Source organism: Thermomyces dupontii (assembly GCF_041956625.1).
Source record: "Thermomyces dupontii strain NRRL 2155 unplaced genomic scaffold VTN31scaffold_8, whole genome shotgun sequence".
Lineage (NCBI taxonomy): Eukaryota > Fungi > Ascomycota > Eurotiomycetes > Eurotiales > Trichocomaceae > Thermomyces > Thermomyces dupontii.
The window spans coordinates 51,235-74,298 of NW_027192314.1; the positions used below are offsets into that span (position 1 = coordinate 51,235).

A 23,064-nucleotide genomic window follows, 5' to 3' on the forward strand; every position below is an offset into this window, starting at 1 on the left:
AGTAGTAATGCAAGCCCGAACGGAGAACCGAACAATCTATGTACACGAATCCGAACATCAATCCGTCCTAAAAGGAATGATGCCATCAATCAATCGCACAAGCAATCACAAGGAGTCGCCCGAATTAGTGATTAAGACTCTTTTAGTCATTCCCCCCCCAGTCAATCAAAGAGGAACCACCCCCCCTCCCCCCGGAGAATCATCGCACAGCCCGCTTCCAAAACTTCCACCCCTGTCTCTTCTCATGCGGCCCTCCACCAACACCAACCAAGCGCTCAATCCCGTCGTTGCCCACGGCATTCTCAAACTTGATCTGGTCGATCTCCTCGCCGCCGGCCTCGTCGGTGACGCCGTTGCGCAGGACGGCCGGGTAGAGCACGCCGACGCCATCGCCGCCGAGGGTGGTCTCGTAGAGCTCGAATCCTTCCGCGTCGAGCCGCTGCTTCAGCTGCTCGACAGCGGCGGGATCGGCGTCGGGTCGGAGGAGGGTGATGGCGCAGCCGCCGCCACCGGCACCGGTGAGCTTGGTCCAGCCGACGCCGGCCTGGTCGACGAGCTCGCGGATGCGCTCGAGGCGCGGGTGCGACACACCCAGCGAGGTCAGCAGGCCGTGGTTGACGCGAAACAGCGTGCCGAAACGCTCAAAGGCGTCGTCCCGGTCAGTGGAGAAGGCCTCGGAGGTGAGCATCTCGTTGGCGGAAAGGGTGATTTTGTCGATCGCGTCGAGCATCGCGTCGGTCACCTCCCGATGGGTTTCCCGCAGCTTGCCCACCTTGGCGACCTCTACAGCTGTGGATCGTGATTGTCGCGTGTTGACCAGGAGAAGCGGCAGTTCAGGGATGTTGTTGAGCGGTGTCACCGACGGCGGCTTCGAGTAATCCCCGCGGCGGAAGAGCACTGCCTTGCCGCCAGAGGACACGGAGTTGTCCACACCGCTCGGGTTGCCGTGGATCGCCAATTCTCCGACAAATGCCCACCGATTGATCCGCTCAATCTGCACCTCGGCCTCATCTGGCGGCTGGTCAGGGTGTGGCCCAGCCAATGTTCGGATCTGCAGCAGCAGCGCCGTGCTGAGACACACGCAGACGCTGGCGCTACTGCCCAGCCCAGCGCCGGGTGGGATGGTCGATCGGAGGGTATAAATAGCGGCATGGGAGTCCGGCGATCCCAACGAGAGGAACAGATAGAGAAACGCGGTCGCGGAAGATTGGTGGATTTTGCGAACATGATCAGGCTTATCTTGCGAAATGTTTGCTATATGCGGCCGGATGGCTTCTAGAAGGTCCGGATCGAGCTCGGTAACGAGATCATAGTACATCTTCTTCTTGGAAGGATGGTGGAATAGGTCCCACGGCAACGAGTCAATATCCCACGTATAATCCAGGTCGATATCCCGGAAGTTTAACGTGACGGTTCGATGGGACTTGGACAGGGTCGTCACCAGCAGGTAGGAGCGCAGCGAGATGGCAGCGGCCAGCGCGGCCTTGCCATGCACAACGGCATGCTCGCCAAAGACAATGACCTTGCCTGGCGCGGAGACCATAAAGGGCGGCGCCATTGGCGACGACACCTTGCGACCATGACTGCGACTCGCCATGTTGCCGTTGTTGTTCACGGCAGCGCCTGCGTCTTGGGTCGACGCGCTGCTCTTGGAAGTAGGACTGCCAGTAGACGGGGTGAGGAGGCCCCCGTCCGAGTCTGTAATCCCGTCGGCGGCGACGCCGTCGCTGCCGTTAATGCCGCCGTTCGGACGTCCCAGGTTTTCCTCGTTGGCGGCTTTGACCCTGGCCTGCAACTCCGCCAGGGAGATCTTGCGTTGGTGCTGCTGTGTCCCTCGCTTTTTGTTTCTCAGACTGCCAGTTTTCTTCGGACCATGGCCATTCTGCATTTTCGGGGCGATGCGGGAGGGGAGAAAGCCAGAGGTCTACGGCTGGCTGCTGGCTGTCACTCCTGTCAGGGGTTCGCGGGGAACTGTGCAGCGAGCGCCGATAAGGGAGCCGTGGACAAGGGGGTTTGGGGTTGCCTGTAGATCGTAATCATGGGCAATCAACGTTGCCGGGAGGGAGCGCCGAGAAGGGGACAATGGCTCTGCCCACGGGACTTTTATGAAGAAGACGCGCGTAGTCGTGTGCCAGCACCAAAAGAAAGACAGGCGCATCCGCCGCGCTGTCTTTCTGAATTTACTCGCATCACTAAAGCTAATTATCCTGGGTCCAGCGTTGTTTTGCCTCTTTTGGAGCACCAGCTTGAGCCAATCACGGTTGAGAGAATTGATATTACTAATCCTACCCCATCGCTGTGATTAGTCATCGTCGCCTTTCCCCGGCCTATATTCCGGGGGGTAGCTTTCGTCTTGGTGCAGAAGCCTGTTTGTTATACGAGTACGGAGAAGTGACCATACAGAATACTATAATAGGGCATGCAAAGTACTCCGTACTCACGTTATCTGCGGACTCAAATCCAGACATAATGGCCTGAATTCTATCATATCAACCATCAAGTACTCATACACAGTAGTACCAGACTACACAGGATCATGCATTATTCCCGCCAGTTCCAGAGTCGCTTCTTCTCTTCAACCCACCATCTTGCCACCTTGAGTGCGTCGACAGCCCAATTCCTGGCCTCTTGGCCATGGACTCTCTCAATCTCTGCGAAAAACTGGTCCTCGTGCCACTCTTCAAGCACATCCAGCTCGTACGGATCCTTTTCGAGATTGGAGAATTGGAATGGGTAGTCGTTGGCAAAGGGCATGACAACCCGGTACGGCACAGCCGCAGAGTTTATACTCAGCAGGTGGCCACCTGGGTTGACCACGCCCAGAGTCCATGCCTGTCGACCGTTGTGAGTGGACCTGAAGGGCCGGATCAGGGATTGGCCCTCGTATTCATGGATGAGATCCAATGCGGCCTCCGTGGCCAGAGGGTCCAGGGAGCCGGTGTTGATAAACAGGTCCAGGATGGTGGGCAGGATGGATATGGAGGTGGCATTGGCCGACACCTGGACACGAGGGAGAAGCGGGTGGCGGAAAACGATGGGCACGCGATGGTTACTGATGTGCCCGTTCTCGTAGGTGCCACTCAATCGGCAGTCCTCCCTGAAGGCCTGTCCACTGTGTGGAAACGTAAGCACATTGCGGATCGAACTATTCCACGAAACAACATCTGGGAAACTTACTGATCGCCGACAAATACGACCAGCGTCTCGTTGGCGATCCCGAACTCATCAATCAACTTCAAGATCTCGCCTAGCCATCGATCCACATAGCGAATCGTGTTCAGATAGTTATTGAAATCCTCATGCTGCGCCGTTAAGCTGTCCACTCGGAAGTATTTCTCCACGAGAAAGTCGCTTGGCACTCCCCACGGGTGATGGGTGGTGCTGGTGAAGTGCGACAAAAAGAGCCTCTGCTTGTTCTGGATGGTTTCGTTGAAGATGTCTCGGAGGTATGGGCGGATCTCGATTTCGGGATACCTGCATTCAGATGGGTTAGGACACACCCCGTCATGTGGATTTGGTTCTTAACGGACCCAAAGTAATTAACCTCCTCCATGCCCGGATGGAAATACTTTGCGGATGACAGCTCGATATCTTCTTTCACAATCGACTGTCGGAATCCCATTTTGCGGTTGAGCCGGTTTTGTTGATCATACTCTCCAGTCACTGATTGAATGAAGATGGGGTTCCATTCCCGCTGTCGGAAATCATCGAGTGACTTATTCTCTTTGTCGGGTCTGAGACGGTTGAATAGCTCGAGGAGCTGCGGGAGACAGGGCTGGTAGATGTCGCCATGAACTTCCCACAAGAAGTCTAACGGCAAAGGACCCACGCCGCAGTGGCTGCTGAGCGCGCTCTTGAAAGAGAGCGAGCTGCTCGTGAGGGCTCCTACCACGTTGATGCCACCCATGCCCGGTGCCGCAGTGTCCCTCCAGATGTCTTTCGGGATCTCTTGCTGGACTTGCTGCGGGAAGTTGTTGGATTCACCCGTTAGCTGCTCTGCCACGGGGGTGATCACGGACAGCGCCTTGTTGATGGCCTCAATCTTGTCGGGAGTGGCCTTCTTGCCATGGGATTGGATGATTTTCTCGTGAAGATGAGAGCCGTACTGCAGCGGGAAGACATCCTTGCGCGCGCTTTCCATCTCGATGAAGATGATATGGTTGATGGGGACTTTCTGCTCGCGCAGGGCGTCTTTGAGGGGGGCCAACAAGTCCAGGTCCAGGTTCGAGATTCGCATTGGGTCCTTGACTGGGTCATAGGTGTTGTATTTTTCGTTGACAGGGCACGACTTGGTTCGACTTGATTGGGCTCTTATGAGAGAACGTTCATCATCCGATGATCGATTGAACTTGAGTGCCCATCGGTTGAAGCCACCGGGGAATTGATCTGGTAGCCAACGAGGTTCGACTTCAGTCCCGGCCTTCGTGTCCGAGTCCTCAGCCCCAGGCATCCAGCCTTTGAAGTGTCCATGGGGGCGCTCCCAGAATTCTGGCGCAACCACCTCGGACAACGGAAAGGGCTCTGGTTGAGGAGGGTGGCACTGTGGAGTGCTCGGTGGTGTGAACGCCCGCAGAATCAGAAAAGGGAGTGTATCTGACATGTGATTATACGGCACCGGCGGCCGAATCACCCGCAGTACAATCACGACGAGGGCAGCCAAGGCGGTCCATCGTCGGATTCGTTGCTGCTGTCGCTTTCCGGCCTGGGTTTCTTTCACGTCGCCCAGCGGGAGCGAGTCATCGGTGCTGGTCAAGCTCAATCGGGCAAAGATGCTCGAATTCAACAGAGCAGTCATCCACCGGTCTATACATATTGCGATGAGATAACTGGCGCACCAGGCCAGACCCGCCAGACCGAACGCAGAGAACAGAACGGGTACAAGCCCACTCAGGAGGAGCTTCAGTCCGACCGTATCACCGGCCACAGTCGAAGCGGCCTTCCATCGAACCTCCGCGCCGGTGACGTAGTAAAAGCCGAGTTGAGAAGACGCCGCAGCGAGGTCGATCGTACTGGAGGAGCATGATTAACGCCAAGCTTCCCACCGAGACCTTTCGCATTGCTTACCCTAGGGCTCCGGTAACCACCGTGCCGATTGTAGACCAGATGCCACTGGTCTTGAACAGCAGCACCCATGCTGTGGCGAAGAGAAGAGCATCCGTGATGAAAAATGTCGGTAGATACAGCAGGAACAAATGACGAGGAACGGAACGGATATGGAGAATAAGGTGAATGACCTTTGAGGAGAGGGTGGAAATCACGATCAATGACAGGATAAATTGCCTCCATCTATTATTGCGAGAAATCATAATGGTGGAACGGGAACGAGCGTGTTCATGCACATATTCCGATGCTGCAGACGATCATCAGCACGCAAAGGAGTGTATACGGAGTTACCCGGGGTTATCGTTATTCAGAAGATACGGAGTTGAAAGGTGTACGTTTTGCATTCTCTTGTCTATGAAGTGAATTTAAGGAAAAAAGGAAAAAGATTAACTAGGTTATGAACTAACAACTTATGCTTACTCCCATTCAGATTTCTGATCTTTACCAAACGCAGTGGTGGATCCGTTTTGACTTTTGTTGTTCTCCATCTGTGACGAAATTGACCGCCTTTGCACAAAGAATGATGTCTTTCAACCAGTCCGGGGTTCCAGCGGCGGCAAATTAGGGTTACCAAAAAAAAAAAAGCTTAGGGGAGACTGCCGCCAATGCTTGATTGTCCGTATTCTTGTCAGGAGGGGCGAGTGGTCCACGTCTCCTCGGTCGATCTCAGGCAGATCGCGATAATCATACTCGTCCTGGACACAGGGGCCGAGCTGAGTGGCATAGTTGGCCTCATGCATTCCGAGGCTCCTGAATCCTGATGCTTTTTCCATCGTGACGGCATTTCGACTGTTTGAGCTGGGGCCGATGGGGGTTCGAGACTTGATTTGGTGGACCTTTGCTCCTCCATACCGAACCTACAATGAATGAATGGGTCGCATGGAAATTTTTAGAAGCCGCCTCCGTAAGGATGTACATATGTATGTTATTATTGTGGCTGCAAACCAGTGAGTCAAAATTTCTTAGAGTTCGCTTCCAAGATGGCAGTGCCTCGGTTTCGCTTTCATTAAACTATTAACTAGCCGATGGAGTACGGAGGGATCGCCGATTGAAGAACATCACGAATCAATCTTAGACGCGTAATCATATTTATACTCCGTACTCGTCCATGTATGCAAGGCAAATCACAAGGGATGCTGATCATGCTGGAGCGAATATCTCAAGGTGATGAATCTGCCAGAATGGGAACCAGATCGTGTGATACCGCTCCAATTCAGGTCAAAGGGCCCCCCTTATGCTCCCCGGAAGCTAACGCATGCTTTCCGAAACATCACTGGGCGTAAGACAAGGATCAGCCAATGTGAGTCGCTCCCACTAAGTTACTGTAATGCTTATTCGTACTGTATCGACTCCGTATCAGTGTACGGAGTATGATAACCTATGTATCAGACTGTACGGGGTACGGTACCCTAAGCCGTCCTTGGTTAGCGTACTCCGTATTCAAGGTTAATCATCCTTGCGGCTCTTTAGTCTTTGGTCAAGAGGATCGAGTCTCAGATGGTCTTTCCGCATGCAGTTCTCGTCAAATCCATGTCCTTCTTTTCAGAGTTCAAGACGTACGAGGAAGTAGATACTGGCCGTACCGTACATACGCAATGATGCGATCCGCCTACCGATCTCCTTGAATGGTAATTGAGGCCTTAGTACCGAGAACGCCGTACGGAGTACTCCAGCAACCTAACGGCTAGCCAACGAGGAGCACCGTACATACTCCGTACAATACTCGTACAATAATCGTAAGCTACTCTGTACAGAAGGCGTTCAGAAGGATTTAATTAAATAACTCAAAGTTTCCGCTAGGTACTCAGTTCAGTTGGCAAGGAATTGTCCCGTCGCTCTGATAGGTTAGGTCTACTGCGCCTCAACGTCGACCTTGCCCTCACAGTATGCATGGATTCGGGACTCCGTGTATCACTCAGTCTCAATGGATCTTATCAATATTAACATTACATGCTGTTTGCAGCCTGGCATTTAGAAACAGCAAAACTCCCTGATAGTACTTAGTTCTCCTACGTGAGTTTCCTTCATGGCGTCACCGTGGTTCCCACTGCACTTTTCGCTTGAGAATCGACATTGTCCCTTTCACGCGAAAAAAAAAAGTCACGGAGAGCATTCCGGATGTACTACCACCCTTGAAGACTCCAACCCGAAGTTTGCAAGTCCAGACCTTAGCACGCAGCACCGTACTAGACCAACCCTTAGGGGTTCGTTATGCTCGTGAAAAGCAATATGGCAGCAGGGCTGAATGACTTCATGCATGACTTTTCGAAATTTGGCCTGAAAATAACTAACTACTACCTACCTACCTAGTAGGTAAGGTACCCTAGGTACTTTAACTACTATCCGTAGTACCATCCATAAGTACACAAACATCAAATTAATATCGCAAACGAAGAGGCGCCATGGTTGATGAAGAAGCGCCGTCGAAGAGCTGATCACAACTCTACAAAATAAGAGTTAATCATTAGGAACAAGGTGATACAATTTACAATGTTTCTCTTGGCAGAATGCTTCTCAAAGGGCGTTCACTGGAGAATCCAATCCAATGACTCTACTATGAATGTAGAACTGCGAATCGATAATAGAATACTAAGTACCTACAACCGTTGCATCTGATATACCTAGTATCTGAGAGCGTGAGTTGTTGTACCCAGTACAACCTGAAACCCGATCTCCCCAGATCAAAGGGCAGCATGGGTGTTGTATCCCTCGCTTCACATAACTTTGGTTTGTTGTCACAGTGTTCATGATCATACTAAGCTAATCATTGAAATACATGGTGTCGGCCACATGACAGATAGGTCTGGTCTGGGTGTTTGCTGGGAAGCATAGAGGACTCGGACCCGTCTAGCGATTGCGATCAAGGGAAGAGACGAGGCCGTGAATTGTGGAGTGCTGATCAACAAGAGAACCGCTAGGCCAGCTGTCATAGCTTGCTTGGTCGGCCCTCCATCCAACTATCTATCGCCCGAAATGGCGAGTCTGTTCGGAAGGCCCCGTCCAGGTTATGCTTGCTGGCCATTTTGCAAGTGGTGTCGTTAATGCAGGAGTTTTTGACTCACAGTGCGATGCTGACAAGTAATAACAATCACGCTGTTAATAGAATTCTCTTTGCTGTGCAGGTATATCAGTACGTTCGCAGTGAAGGGTCTCTTGTCTGTAGCTTACGAAGCTTTCGAGCATTGGTGTGCCCACAACGTGATTCGTCGTCGTACTTCGCACAGAACCTGGGAGGTTTCTGAGTTGTGCAAGATGATCACTGAGCCGCGACCTGAGCGGGCAGTCAGATGAAAGTTTATACTCCCAAGCGGGATGACTTTCCACTGGCCTTAAGCATCTGCTTACCTACGAATGGGCCTAGAGCCACAACTGTGAGGAAGACTCAAGTGTCTGATAAATTGAAGATGCGAAATTAGCAAGCTCCTGTCACTGATCTCAAAGGCAGTACGTACATTCAGGAAGGTGACAGTGAAGATTTAGTGATGCAGACAGCCATTATGTCGGCTCTATGAGGAGCACTCTTGATAAAGGTGGCCCGTTGTGGTTATGATTGACGAGGGGAAGATTGTCTCGTATTACCTTTGTTGACAAGCTAACTGTTGTCCATTGAAATAGATTCTCATAGGACGTTGGTAGATGTAGTTAATTGAAGGTGGAGGAAAGCTCCCAGCAGAGCCAGGAAACACAAGGCAGTCTGCGAGCTTTGGGCTCCTCTGGAGGCTTGAAGAATCCATTTTGACACACAAAACATCCCAGCAAGCATTAGACAAGACATGAACCGGGTATTATACTGTACAATTTGCGCCAAACCAAAACGTCATCAATCTCATCCCATCGTCGTCTCCAACCCCTCGTCCATCATGACATCCATCCAGTAGACCTGCTCTCCTGCATCCATTCGTCTCCACACCTCCCTCACCAACTTCAGGCAAACATGGATCGGCTTGGGAGGGAGCACATGCAGAAAAGCTTCGAGTCGACCGATCACGAATTTCCGGACTCGAGAGATCTCGATTGCGCGAGGAGATAGATCGAGCATAAAGTCCATCGTAACCGTGTCGAGATCCTGGTTGTCCTGGCAAGAGAGATTGATCGGCGGCAGGCGGAGTTCGCTCGACGAGGCAACGAGGAGGAACGGTTGGAGGCAACGCGTACGTGATTCCAAGGGAATCGTCTTCAGACGGTTCATAGCCGTCAAGGCAAAGGAGGTAAGCCACTCGTCCCGTAAGGACGGGGAGATGTCGCCATCCAGATCAAGGTGATTTGCATTAAAGAGCGTATCAGGAAGTCCCATCGGCTTGAATGGGTCATGGAGCCCTTCAGGGCTGCCATCAGATCGGCCGTTTTGCATGTTACTGGCCCGAAGACGTGCGCTCAGCAGATCCGGGAAGATGCGGTAGAGCTGCAGCAGTCCCGTGAATCGGTACACCTCAGCAATCACAAGGAGGTGCCATACAGGCGTCACGTCGTCGCCGGGGTTGACCACCTCCGTTTCCGCGGGGTGCGCGAGACTCATGAGGCGCTCCTCAAGCTCCTCCGCTTTCTTGATGGCTCTCTGCGCCTGCGCAATATCGCTCTGCGATATGAATTGTCGGTGACGCATTCGCTGTCGCTCCTGTCGGATCAAGCGGCCGACTTCGTGAACAGTGAACTGGGTATCACGGGCAATACCGGTCCATGGATGTGGTACTCGCTGGGACAAGATGTTTTCCGTTTGTAAGCTTGCCTTTGGCGAAGGAAGCAGCGTGCTGTGGTCCGCGACGTAGGACAACAGCATCTCCCAGTAGACCAGAGCTTCCTCAAAGAACTGATAGTTATTTCTGTTGGTCAGCAGGGCCGTGCTGCTCCCGTTGGACTGTGCATCGAGATGTTTGCGCAGGAGATTGAAGAATGAAATACCCAAATCGTTGGGATTATGCCAGCTGGCACTCAGGCCAAGCATCAGCATGGCAAGCAACGACTTGTCGTCCATCGCGGTTTGCTTCTCTAGCATCGTGATGGCCTCCTGTCGCAGCTTGATGCCGATTGGACCGAACTGCGGGAAGTCGTCGACCAGCGATGCCGCCGCCATGCTCTGCAGCGTCCTGCACATGACCGGTGATGAAGTCCATAATCGCGAAACCGTTGTCCGGAACGGATTCATGTGGCTGTCGTAGCTGGAAAACAGGCCGGCCACTTCTTTGAAATAGTATTCCACCAGGGTCGAGGAGGGAACCTCGAGGGACCGCCGCAGGGGTGGAAGCATGGATGACGACGGGTCGGTCGAGGTCGGCGAACGGAGAGGAGATTGGCGCATGAACATGGAAGGGGAGAACGCGCCATACAGCATGGTATTCTCACTCGCAAAGCCGAAACTGGCTCCGGAAATGCTAAGTTGATCATCTTGGCCAGAGGATCGCCGAGTGTTCTCGGTTTTCTGCATCTGACGTTGTTGATCCAAGTTTAGTGGGTTACCTGGGGGCGAGTCCAGCTGCTCCAGTTCGGGCAATGTAGACCCAAACCGGGTATCCCAAGTATCGATGCTGAAATGCGCGTTCGAATCATCAAAGGTTCCGAGAGTTGGATCGATCGTCGGCATGGAAGTTGCTATCTGACTGGCATCCACCTCCGATGGGAAGGTGATGGGAATCTCTTCCTGGATGACAGTCGATGGCACCTCATCTTCACGATGGGTCGAGCCTTGCTTGGAAGATTTGTCATGACCCGTATGATCAACACTATTACGCTTGGTGGTTTTGTTCGTATTATTATCCAGCAGCTCGTGCTTCGTTACCCATCGCAGAGACTGGGAATACCCGGGACACTTCACTCCCAAGCGCGTACAGCGTCCACAGGCGGGTTTGGCTTCATCGCATTTGAGCTGGAATTTTTATATAGTTGTTTCAAGTCAGCTTAGACATCTCTGGCGCAAAGCAAGCACGAACACTGACTCTTTTACTCTTGCAAGTTGCGCAGCCGTTTCTCGATTTCTTGACTCCTTTCATTATCAAACTCTCCTGATCAGCTCCAGCTATCCGGGGTTACTCTGTATCACTCGGCGAAGTCGGCAGTAGAGACGCCGTTGCGCCCTTGTTTTCATCGGAGGCAACAAGAGACTGGCAAGGCGATGAGTCGCAGGCCAGCAACTCATGGGAACACAAACAACTCCCGATGAAAAGAGCGCTGAATGACCACTACTACATATATACTAGGCCTCCGCTCGTTGTGAGGAGGTCTAGATAGTGGTTATGCGGGGAAGTAGTACGAATTCCCTCGAGTTAAGCTTCGATGCGGCCTTATCATCAGGCCAATGATGTGTCTTGCCAAATCATTGTCCAGCACTTGGGAAGCGCTACGTCCAATTGCTGACGACATTATTCATGCACAAGGTTTCGCCGCGCTGGAGTTGAATAGTTGACACTTGCAAGTTTAAGCGGCGGCTGGTCTGGGGAAGAGTAAGCCAACTAGTAGGCCTGCCTACCTACAGAGTCTTGAATTCATTGATAGTCCATGGCGTACTGTACTATGCAAGCTGGTTCGCTTCTCGGCAATTCCCGTTCTGTAAATGTACCGAGTGTTGGCAAGATGTAGTTACTCATAGCTACGGAGGACTCATGCACATGAACCACTGCTGTAGGAGACGTTTCGTCTCTGACCTGTCACTCTTTTTTCGAGCTGGGATATACCTAGGTACTATACTAGTATTTCGAAGCGGGCAACGATGGAACGCAAAGAAATCAGAATAAACAAAGCCTTCTTGGCGTGATTACGCCGAGGTTAGGCTTTAGTTAACCAGTTGATTCACTCAAGCCATCGACTTCGCCCTGAATGACGAGTTGAGTTGACGACCCTTGATAAGGTCCTGGAGTTGCTCTCAGTGAAAGTTGATCGGTATGGAAGCCGACTGTTGTTGATCGCTTCCTGATTCGACAGCAAGGCCTTGATAAGGCATGGCTTATCAACTGCTGGCCAAGGCCCACTTGGATTCGAAAGCTCCATCAACCTTCCAGGCTTATCATCAGGCATCATGATTGCTTGAAGGATAAAGGCGTAGCCGCGCAGAAATGGCGGAATCCGGGTCTGTTTATCAGATGGATTTTGCTGATTGAATCTCCATGTGAATGCCGCTGTTATCTTTCTAATCCCGGTGATACGCCGGAATATTACAACTCATCGACGCTGGGAATGCATAGGTACCTTCGGTACATAGGTAGGTTAGTAGTAGGACTTACAGTATATATGATGGTGATGAATGATCAATTGAGAAAGGTGAATGGCCTCTGAATGGTTTCGCATGAGGGAAAACACCTTGAGCCATGAAATGCCATCACACTGTACGCAGTACGAATGGTGCTACTATCAACACTGGCATCTCGCCAAATCTCCAAGACAGCAAGGCTGAGCGATAAGTACCTCTAGGTTAGTAAGATCACCTTCATTCTCCGCACAAAGCTGCGATCGTCAATGACAGATTCTCCGGCTCTTGATCGACTTCTAAGTGCTGGTGAGTAGCACCTTACCTGTAGTACTTGTGCACGTACTCGTACTCGGACTCGTGTTGTTCCGCAATCACCAGCAACCTTCAAGTCCACAACTCTGTACACGTAATTGGAGAACTACTATGATCAGATGTCCAAAAAGATCAAATGTCCAGGCATGTCCCCAACTTGACTCGCCGTAAATTGGCTTTGTGGCATCTGTGAGGAAAACACTTTACGGCAATATTGGCATCTTTCTTCCCTGTTTTAAGCCGCTGCTCGATATCTTCTTTTGTTCACCGCTGTTTCGCTGGAACAGTAACCAGCAGGATCGTATCATGATGACATTGCAGTCTGTTGACAAGCCGTCACAACCACGAGTCAGTTTGTCTAGACTCAACACTCGGGTAGAAAAGGCCTTGGCCCGCCCTGGACCAAAAGTAGCCGGTTAAGCAGGTCGTCGTGAAAGTACGGAGTAGCTTATTCCGTCATGAGTTTGATATGATGATGATAGGCATTGGGGCACGTGGTTTAGGGCTGGAACCCTCGGCCCACAAAACTTAAAATTTCGATGGCAGGCTCGATTGATGTCTCCTTCCTTCCAGTCCGGAATGTTCATCCAAACAAGTCTACGAATAAGCCCCAAAGTCAAGCCTATTAGAAAAATACGTGTAACTGAATTGGCGATGCGAAAATCCGATCGCCAATTCCAAAGAGCAGTACCAAGGAGATTTCGGAAACAGGGAGTGCCTACAGATGTCCGTGATGCGATGGGATCTCGCCGCTCTTGCACCGCTTCAGTGCCCGCCAACTCCCTCAAGGCGTAGTTGCGAGCGCGATTGACAGCCAGGTATGCGGCCGGACTGCGGTTGTTCCGGAAAAACCAATCCCTTCCTCGTATGCTCCTTGTAGATTCCGGCCTCTACCCGTAATCTTTGTGTCTTCGTCTGCGGTCCTAAAGCGTTCCTTTGTATCTTATGTCGAGTCTTGAATTGTCGAATATCCCCTGTGCAGTGACAGGTCGTTCCACTGTCCAACTGCCAAAGGTCGCGTTGCATATCCGAGAGTTCTTTATCACCCGTCGCGTGATAATGTTAGCGACGTTCACCGACTCCTTGGGGGAACTGCTGTCAGTTTCGTGATCATCGGCCATTGTACCGAGTGGCAATGTTGTTTTCCCTTTTTGGCTCTGGAAAAACCCGAAGGCGGCGAAGCGGAGCAGGAGCAGTCCGGCGAGCGACGACGACGATTTGCAACATCTGGAGGCGGAAGACGTTGACCCAGAGGAGGCGCGGCAAGTTTATAGACGGCCAGTAATCCGTGCACTTCTCGATGCGCCTGTTCACAAGTGCGTTCAGTGCATCGGTTTGTTCCATGTCGAGGTTAAAAAAAAAAAACCCCGACTTGAGATGGGCGCGAGATATCGCGATCGCAGCATTGCGATTGGTGACGACATTCATCTTCGTCCTCAGATGGTCCCGCGCCTCCCTCTCCAGAACCTTGTGGAGCCGGCGGGGATCCCAGGTCCCGTCTCCAGAGGCCACAAAAACCGTGAGCGCGCATTCGAATCACGCAGAACAACCTCCCGGAGTGTCTCGCAGAAGGGCTTAACCAACCACAGGTAGTAAACCACGAGCTCACTCATCGCCGACGGTAGATACCGATAGATGGTTCTTTCTTTGCTCGTGGTCCCATATGTCTTGTGGTATCGGGTCAGCGTTGCCACCAGTCCGCTCTCGATGAAAACGTTTCGGATTCCGCCCCCGCGGGTGTTCCGGTGACGCAGGCTCAACAACTCCGGCGCCCGCGCAGGCTGGCCTCCCGTGACGTGGATCAGCAACAACAGCCGTTCCAGGAACCGGTCCGCAGACTTGAGGTACTTGTTGACCATGTCATCGTACCAGACCAGCTGGCCATCGTGCTGCCCCTCCACCGAGACGAAGCGATCCCGCAGCCTCTTCATGCGCGTGACGCGGTCGAACAGCCACGGGTTGGTGTTGCCGAATACTCCCGTCCCGTTAGAGTGTGCCCAGCTGATCGTTTTCCCGGACCGTGAGCCTCTTTGCGTTTGCCTTGTTGGTAAGGAAGCTGGCTCCTGGGGTGGCGTCCGACGGGTTATCTGCCAAGGTGTAGAGTTCAACAACCCATGGCTTTTCTCCCACTCAGGCCAGAATTTGTAACGTTTGGCCTCATAGTAGTTTTGAGGTACAGGTGGAAGCTCACTCCTGTGAAGGCGGTTCTTGAGGATTGTGCCGGCCATGAAAGAAGCAAACTGAATGTTGCCAGTGGTCGACTTGGGACAGCGTTTGGAGGTGAGAGTGATGTGTACATACAGAGAGAGGACTAAGGGACTCTGAGGCAGCAAGGCTTGGTCGATCAACCAATAAGAGCGTTCTTATGTAATCAAGTTATCCGCGAAAACTGAGCAGTGCAGCAACAGGCATCGCCCCTCGACATGGAGGTAAAACCAGTCTACAAAGTGCAAACGCTCTCGACATGATACGACGGTAACTGCGGTCATTCGAACCAAAAGTATCTTTTGCACTGGGAGCCGGGCGCACATGTTGGGAGGGTCAGTTCGCCACACCAAGGATCGCTCTCCAAAGCCGCTAGTTTCGTGGTGGTTGACATTATCACAGTATTCTCAGTATAGACTCATCGGCTTACTGAGCGTGCTGCTTGCCTGTTCTCAAATGTGGCAGCTAATGGGCTAACGACGTGTCCTTACTTGTTCGACTTTCTACATCATCATGTCGTCGGAACAGGGCGACGACAAGCGCGGTGGCAGCGCACGGCCATTTTCCATCTCACTGTCCTCAGGAAGCGGCAGCGCCAATGGTGCAAGTACAAAGAAGACAAGTTTCGCCTTGCAGTCCTCTACCGCCAGCGCACAGAGAGGTATACCGCGCCGCACCCGCCATATCGAACAACATGACGACTCCGACGACGAACACGATGAGGATGCTCCTATCACGCAGGAGGTCACTGGTTTCGACTCTAGGGCCGGTGGCGCGATTCCAAAGGATGCGCCAGTTGAGAAAGGCCCGTTGGTCATTCCGGTCAACAGCAAGAACAATTGGCGCGATCGTCCGGGAGTAAATCGGCGACGTGGAGGAAAGAATCTGTTGCCACGAGAGGTACAAGCGCTGAAAGAAGCGGGAGATCTCGGGACCGTTGAGACCGAAGGTCCGAACATGAAATATGGACTGTCCTATGCCGAGTCGCGGAAGGATACGGAGGCACCGGATGAGAGGATGGCCGAAGTGGATGAGAGTGCTGCTGCCACGGCAGAACAGAAGCCGCTGACACAGGACGAGATCGCTCTACAAGCACTTGTACGAGAAAGCAGAGGTGAGACGGAGCGACGATCCGACCTGGTCATTGAGATGGCCACAAATGGCGACGTGCGCTACGATGAGACTACATCGTTCCGCGCGGATGTCGCAACTCGCCCCGACATGGCCAGCTTAGAAGCCTACAATGCGGTTCCCGTTGAGGAATTTGGCGCTGCCTTGTTGCGAGGCATGGGCTGGAAAGAAGGGCAGCCGATCGGTCGGGGACGTTACGGTAGCAGCGCCGCTGCGGTCCAACCGCGTATTCCGGAGCGAAGACCGGGGTTCCTTGGCATCGGAGCAAAGGATCTCAAAGGCGGTGGCGGTGCGGAAGTGGAAATAGGGGCTTGGGGTAAAGCAGCAATGCGCAAGGGGGCAAAAAAGAGTGGAACAGATAGTGCCGGCGGCAGTGCCGACGGTGTGTACATGCCTGTGGTGATGAAGAACAAAAAGACTGGAGAATATATTACAGAGGAAGAACTCAAGGCCCGTCAGAAACGGCAGAAAGAGGAGGAGGAGGATCGAGAACGCAGGGAACGTGATTCAGAGAGAGTCGGGCGAGACAGGGACCGAGATCGGGATCGAGAGCGGGATCGAGAGCGGGATCGAGAGCGGGATCGCAGACGTCGACGCGAGTATGATGAAAGCGACGACGATCGAGACTATCGCCGGCGCGAACGAGATCGAGATCGACGGTACGACCGCCGAGATCGCAGTCGATCGTCAGGCGCCGATCGTGAGAGACGACGAGACCGCGACCGAGACGACTATCGGAGCGATCGCTATCGAGATCGCGATCGAGATCGAGATCGAGAGCGGGATCGTTCGTACCGCTCGCGAGATGACGAGCGCTACGGATCATCGTCGTCCAGGCGTGAGCGGGATCGCGATCGAGATCGAGACTCCCGACGGAGGTAGTCGTGCTTGAGTTCAGCGTTATCCAGAATGTAATGATGAGATACCCAAAGGAGAAAGCATAGATTAAGCACACAACATCTGTAGATTAATCAGGAGTTCCCTGGGATATGGTTGATAAGCCGATGAAGGTACATGGAGGCACTATCGATAATCGCTTGGAGGAACGGCGCTGGAAATCATCACTTTTGCGACACTTTTCCAAACTCATTAAGAATCGGCTTGAATCACTCTCATCTTTGTGCCTGGGAGCGCTCTGGAATGTCAGATGCCATGAACGAGCTGACTCTTGAAATACTGCTCAGGACAATCAATGATCACCGAATTGCCATCTCGGCTCTTTTTACCTAGTTGAAAATACAGTACTATTACCTACCTACCTACCTGGATAGGTAGGTAGGTAGTGGTAAAGTACCAAGCTTTTCATCCACCTGCTTTTGTCCTCAACAATAATGGGCCAATGTAGTACGGAGTACTGAGCCTTCCTGAACGCTGTTCAGTTCAGCCAGTTTTGCCAGAAGGAAACGCCAAGGGAATCAGGGGATCCGATGGCGCCGATATGCTGAATTGTTCTTGGCTAGACCCAGCGGAACATCACCACCTCGACCAGCTCGTCCGAAAAGCAAATGAATGCCTGGTTCTACAGCCGTGACCTGCCCCTCTACAAGGACAAGCCGTACTTCCAACCGCGACGAACGCGCAGGGGTACCGGTCGCGGGTGGAGGACCGTGCTGATTGTCGTCGCGGGCTTGATTACGATAACTTTTCTGTATGCGTCATGCGGCAGCTCAACATCGCAATCTCCCATTCGGGAGTGGCCGGATGGTGATCTTGGGGAGGAACTGTATCGATGGATGCTGAGCTTGGAGGACAATGACAAAGGGAAGCAAACTCAGGCGGTTGATTGGGAAGAGAGGCGGCAGCGAGTGAAGGACGTGTTTATCGTAAGCTGGGACAATTATGAGAAATATGGATGGGGTGAGTCAAATCAATTTTGCCAGTGTGTAAAAAAAAAAAAAAAAAAAAAAATTCTCTCGCCCCTCCAATGCCCGTCAAGGACGTCACCCGGGTGGTGGATACTGCCAAGGGCGTCTGGACGTTCGGGACCCAATACCTCCTCTCGCCTCTCCAGTGCCTGCCGACACATTGTTTTTCCTTCACGATACTGACCCAAACTGTCGAAGCTGCACCCTCCTTGGAAAGAAGGCTCGTCCTTTCATCCTCTGCAGTCCTTTCACATTCGAGAACGTGGATAGCATGTGGGACGTAGTCAATCCATATCGCTATGTTCTCATGTCAAAGAAATGGAAAAGACTCTTCAAAACGTTGTATCACTAACCCCCCCTTTGGCTGTCAACTCTCCAGGCTCCCCTTGTCTAGCCAGTTCAGCATTGCAACTCGAATCAGCCGGTGAATCTTATATTTGTCTGGTGCCTCTCCTTCCGTAATGAAATCGTACGCCTTCAATGTTAAAAAAAAAAAAAAAAAAAAAAACAACTTCCCACTCATGCCTAGCTTAGGATACGATGAGTTCAAGCCAATCTCGAAAACTGGGCGGCAAATGTCCGAAGGCAGTATACCCGGCGGAATGATCGTCGGCGCGTTGGACACAGCAATGGTCATGAACTTAAGTTCCCGCGTGCAAAGCGCGCGCCGTTGGGTCCGGAACTCTCTGCGATTTGATCAATTACACAAAGTGAGTACGTCCGAGGCGACTACCCGAATCCTCGGCGGTCTGCTGTCCGCCCATTACCTGTCCACAACGTACCCAGACCTTGCGCCCATCAAAGACGATGACCCTGGCGCGCCCGGTGAGGATCTGTACATCGAAAAGGCAACAGACTTGGCAAATCAATTGCTAGGTGCGTTCGACACGCCGACCGGTGTGCCATATCCCAGCGTCAACCTGGCCACAGCCGAGGGCATTCCCTCCGCTGAGGCATTAGCGGCGGAGGCGGCTTCTCTGCAGCTGGAGTTCAAGTACCTCGCGAGACTGACGGGGGAGCCTGAATACTGGCAAGTCGTCGAGCGAGTGATGAAGGTGGTTGGTGAAGCGCAACAGCAGGACGGTCTGCTCCCAATGTACATCTCGCCTTTGAAAGGAGACTATCGGGAGAAGTCAATCCGATGGAGCGCTAGTTGGGCAAAATCATACTATGGTAGTTCTTCTCCCTCATTTCATTAAGGTCAAGCACGCTGACTTTCGCTAGAGAGCCTAATCAAGCAGTATCTGCAAACGTCCGAGCAAGAGCCCGTCTACAATGACATGTGGGAGGAGGCTCTACGGGATGTCCGCAAGCATCTGGTCGCTCATTCGAGAAAGGCACGCCTGACGGTGCTCGGGGAGCTGCCAACCGGACTGAGCGAAGTCCTCTTGCCCAAGATGGACCACCGGGTGTGCTTTCTGCCGGGAACGATCGCACTTGCAGCGACAAAGGGCGCGCCGTTGAGGGAAGCCCGCAAATCGGCAGCATGGACTGCAGAGAAGGAAGAAGACATGGTGCTGGCTCAGGAGCTGATGAAGACCTGCTGGGCAATGTATCTTGCGACAGATACGGGACTAGCGCCAGACACCACCCACTTCCATCTGGAGGAGAATGACCAAAGCAGACCGGTTGGCCCCACGGCGTCGAAGCCATTCGAGGAGGCGGACTCATCGTGGAGAGATGACATCGACATCCACTCACAGGACGTCCACAACCTACAGCGCCCAGAAGCGGTGGAGTCGTTACTGTACCTCTACCGGATTACGGGCAACGAGATGTACCGCGATTGGGGGTGGCAGATGTTCACGGCATTCGTCAAGCATACCGCCGTGGTTGAGCAGCCGCCATTGAAGGCCACGGCGAGGGGGAAAGTTGTCGGATTTTCAGAGATGCCCTCGCGCATCGTGAGCTTTTCGTCACTTTCAAATGTGAACACCCTTCCGCCGGTCCCCAGGGACAGTATGGAGATTTGCTGGATGACGGAGACGTTAAAATACTTTTACCTGTTGTTCTCGGACCGCGAGTTTTTGCCCTTGGAGGAAACGGTCTTCAACATGGAGGCACATCCGTTTCCACGGTTTGAGCTCCGGGGCGACTTGAAGACGGAATGGGAAAGGAAACCCAGGTAGCAAGCATACCGATTTCATGATTGAAAGAACAGTATGTATATACAGAATATGGATTAATAGTAATCTCTAATTCTATGACGTAGGAACCTTGGCATGGAAAGGCTCACGGCCACGAACACCAACATGACACTTGAAAATCCCGCCAACGTAGGGCTTGGATTCGGGATACTTGTCGATCTCAGGGTCTGCTTCACTTGTGATGTAGATATCCTCGTCCACGAAAACAACGGCCTTTGACATGTCAGCCACACGCAAATTCAGTAAAGATGAAGATCAATGGAAACGTCAAACACGAGAAATATAGGGCGGAAGACATACCGTCGGACATCTTGTCGGCACGTTGACAACACCCGTCACGACGCCTTCGGGCGATATGCGGAGAACCTTCCAAGAGCCCCAAACGGCCACCCACAGGTTTCCGTGAACATCCTGTGCATGACCATCGGGGACGCCCTCCTTGGTCTTGAAGAAGACTCGCTGATTGGACACCGCGCCGGACTCGGGATCGAAATCAAACGCGTAGATGCTCTTTGTCTCGGAATCGGTCCAGTACATGATCTTGTCGTCAAGCGACCATGAAATACCGTTGGGGATGGTGACGTTCTCGATGATGGTGTGCAGGGAGCCATCCAGATCGTAACGGAAGAGGGTACCTAAAAAAAAATTTTTTCTTCCGTCAGTGGCCTCTTTCTCCTGGAGACGGGCATTCGCTTGGTCTTGAACAATAGCAAGCTCATACGCACCGTTCGGTTTAAAGCCCGTCGTGACAACGGTTTGATCCGTCATCGTACCGATCCAGAAACGGCCGCGACTGTCGACCGCGCCGTCATTGGCGCGCATATGATTTCGCTCCTCTGGCCAATACCGCTTCACGTATCGGTATTCATTCGGTCGAGGACCGGCGACGCCAATGCCATGCTTTCCGCCGAAGAGGAATTCATCTTGCTTTCCAGAGATGTTGGCGGTCACCCTTTGCCGATTTGTCAGTACTACAGACCTCCGTTCTCCAACGAAACGCCAGAGCAAGACATTCAGGAGGAAATCAATAGACATACCCCATGGAAATATCATAGTTTATCTTTGCAGATTCCGGCCCTTTCTCGACGTCCACAAACCAGACCTCCTTCTTGACAATGTCCACGAATCGCAGAGTCTTCGTTGCAGCATCGTAGTACGGTCCTTCGGACAAACTGGATTTGATATCCAGGTAGAGCTAGAGTTTCGAACGTGGCACCAACCGCTCATCAGCATTGACTTCTTGCCTTTGTCGACTAGAGGATCCGATAGAAGGAGTATACCTCTGCTTGGAAAGTTTGCATTTTGTCTGTATGATTCTTGCTCTAACGAAATTCTAACTTGTGCTCTGATCAGAGTAGAGTACAGCGTACTTGATGTTTTGTCTCTTCTCCTTCTCGAGATAAATAAAAATTGGCCGATACTCCACGACAATGTCTGAGCAAGATGAGGCGGGGGGTCTTACCCTAACCCTGCTGCTGAATTTAGCCTAATTGCGAACCTTGGATTGTTCGCTCGCTGTTATTGGCTTTCAAAGCAACCTGTATCTAACCCAGAATGGTTAGAATGTGCTTGGCATTCCTTCAATTGGTTTCGTCATATGGATCCAGCCCCATCGCGCCAGGTCCCTGGATCTTACGAGTATGAGCTTGTGCTCTGGACACTGACAGAATTCACTAGTAGTATCATGTATGCGACCACAGACAAGGAGTCCTGGATATGTGCTCCGTCACACTCAAGCTTACGGCAATGGCGTCATCGGAGCGAAGAGTATTGAAGTGTACCAGCCAATATGCCAGGGACGAAACGGCTTCCCACACAACTTTCAGTTTTTGATGCAAGCTCAAGCTCCATCAGATCTCTGATTAGCTTTCTCTAAATCACATGCGTGACGTTGCATGTCAAATACTAGTACTAAGTGACATCAGCAGAAGAATGATATCTGGCCTCTAGAGAATGTCCGGGCAGTAGATAGATACTAAATAGTTCAACATGCCGCTGAAGGCTACTTATCTTGGATGACCTTCGTGTCACATCGAAGTTGAGTGACCATTGCGGTACGCGACAACACCCCAAACCATCTGGAACGGTTGGTGGAACATATCTGGGGGATCTGACAATATAAGTCGCGTGAATGTCAATGTCAGTTTAACAAATTCAAGGGCTCGACGTCCATTCCAACATCTATAGATTTCTGGCAGTATCATCACGTGATTAGGGCTGCTCTGCAATCTCGTGCACGAAATGCTTCTCAGAAATCGATAGCGAGCCTACTGAGGCAATCGTAAGATTTTATGACGTCAAGCTTCGAAACATTGAGGGTTGTCCAGTTGATCGATCCAAATTTACTCAAGCGGACCAGTTTCGGTTCGCCCCCATCTACATGAGCGGCTGCGCAGTTATCGTCTCCGGTGTGTTCAGTCACCTGGACAACCTCCGCAGTCGAAGTCTCCCAGCTCCTTTGTACCGATCTTCTATTTGAGGACCCAGGCAAGATTGTTGACAGCCCTGATGGTGTCAGGATGGTTGCGGCCCAGCGCCTTTTCCAGTCCATCAGCCGCCCTTTGATACGATCCTCCGCATGTTCGTATTGCCCTTGACGTTCAACAATTCATGCCATATTGTAGACGCTGGCAAGTGTGTCTGGATGAACAGACACTAACACCTTCTCTCGCCCCTCCAATGCCCGTCAAGGACGTCACCCGGGTGGTGGATACTGCCAAGGGCGTCTGGACGTTCGGGACCCAATACCTCCTCTCGCCTCTCCAGTGCCTGCCGACACATTGTTTTTCCTTCACGATACTGACCCAAACTGTCGAAGCTGCACCCTCCTTGGAAAGAAGGCTCGTCCTTTCATCCTCTGCAGTCCTTTCACATTCGAGAACGTGGATAGCATGTGGGACGTAGTCAATCCATATCGCTATGTTCTCATGTCAAAGAAATGGAAAAGACTCTTCAAAACGTTGTATCACTAACCCCCCCTTTGGCTGTCAACTCTCCAGGCTCCCCTTGTCTAGCCAGTTCAGCATTGCAACTCGAATCAGCCGGTGAATCTTATATTTGTCTGGTGCCTCTCCTTCCGTAATGAAATCGTACGCCTTCAATGTTCCAATAGCATCTTCTGCCT

General features: G+C 52.1%; 7 protein-coding genes across 7 annotated transcripts; 2 read left to right on the forward strand and 5 right to left on the reverse strand.

The window, feature by feature from the left end:
* Window positions 1–199: 199 nt before the first annotated feature.
* VTN31DRAFT_6776 (uncharacterized protein) lies at window positions 200–1,888 on the reverse strand (the record flags this gene model as incomplete). Its single annotated transcript, XM_069407423.1, has 1 exon — window positions 200–1,888. One exon carries the CDS (start codon window positions 1,886–1,888, stop codon window positions 200–202), a length of 1,689 nt encoding a protein of 562 aa, XP_069258079.1.
* Window positions 1,889–2,541: 653 nt separating this feature from the next.
* On the reverse strand, window positions 2,542–5,306 carry VTN31DRAFT_6777 (uncharacterized protein; the record flags this gene model as incomplete). Its single annotated transcript, XM_069407424.1, has 4 exons — window positions 2,542–3,112; window positions 3,178–3,474; window positions 3,531–5,009; window positions 5,065–5,306. The coding sequence occupies 4 exons, from the start codon at window positions 5,304–5,306 to the stop codon at window positions 2,542–2,544; spliced, it is 2,589 nt and encodes an 862-aa protein (XP_069258080.1).
* A 3,623-nt stretch (window positions 5,307–8,929) lies between these two features.
* On the reverse strand, window positions 8,930–11,087 carry VTN31DRAFT_6778 (uncharacterized protein; the record flags this gene model as incomplete). The annotated part of the gene is made up of 2 exons (XM_069407425.1): window positions 8,930–10,963; window positions 11,034–11,087. The coding sequence occupies 2 exons, from the start codon at window positions 11,085–11,087 to the stop codon at window positions 8,930–8,932; spliced, it is 2,088 nt and encodes a 695-aa protein (XP_069258081.1).
* Window positions 11,088–14,028: 2,941 nt separating this feature from the next.
* Window positions 14,029–14,820, reverse strand: VTN31DRAFT_6779 (uncharacterized protein; the record flags this gene model as incomplete). The annotated part of the gene is made up of 1 exon (XM_069407426.1): window positions 14,029–14,820. The coding sequence occupies one exon, from the start codon at window positions 14,818–14,820 to the stop codon at window positions 14,029–14,031; it is 792 nt and encodes a 263-aa protein (XP_069258082.1).
* A 490-nt stretch (window positions 14,821–15,310) lies between these two features.
* Window positions 15,311–16,810, forward strand: VTN31DRAFT_6780 (uncharacterized protein; the record flags this gene model as incomplete). Its single annotated transcript, XM_069407428.1, has 1 exon — window positions 15,311–16,810. One exon carries the CDS (start codon window positions 15,311–15,313, stop codon window positions 16,808–16,810), a length of 1,500 nt encoding a protein of 499 aa, XP_069258083.1.
* Window positions 16,811–17,433: 623 nt separating this feature from the next.
* Window positions 17,434–19,922, forward strand: VTN31DRAFT_6781 (uncharacterized protein; the record flags this gene model as incomplete). The annotated part of the gene is made up of 3 exons (XM_069407429.1): window positions 17,434–17,785; window positions 18,328–18,966; window positions 19,018–19,922. The coding sequence occupies 3 exons, from the start codon at window positions 17,434–17,436 to the stop codon at window positions 19,920–19,922; spliced, it is 1,896 nt and encodes a 631-aa protein (XP_069258084.1).
* A 72-nt stretch (window positions 19,923–19,994) lies between these two features.
* VTN31DRAFT_6782 (uncharacterized protein) lies at window positions 19,995–21,241 on the reverse strand (the record flags this gene model as incomplete). The annotated part of the gene is made up of 5 exons (XM_069407430.1): window positions 19,995–20,153; window positions 20,241–20,575; window positions 20,666–20,892; window positions 20,978–21,135; window positions 21,221–21,241. The coding sequence occupies 5 exons, from the start codon at window positions 21,239–21,241 to the stop codon at window positions 19,995–19,997; spliced, it is 900 nt and encodes a 299-aa protein (XP_069258085.1).
* Window positions 21,242–23,064: the final 1,823 nt, after the last annotated feature.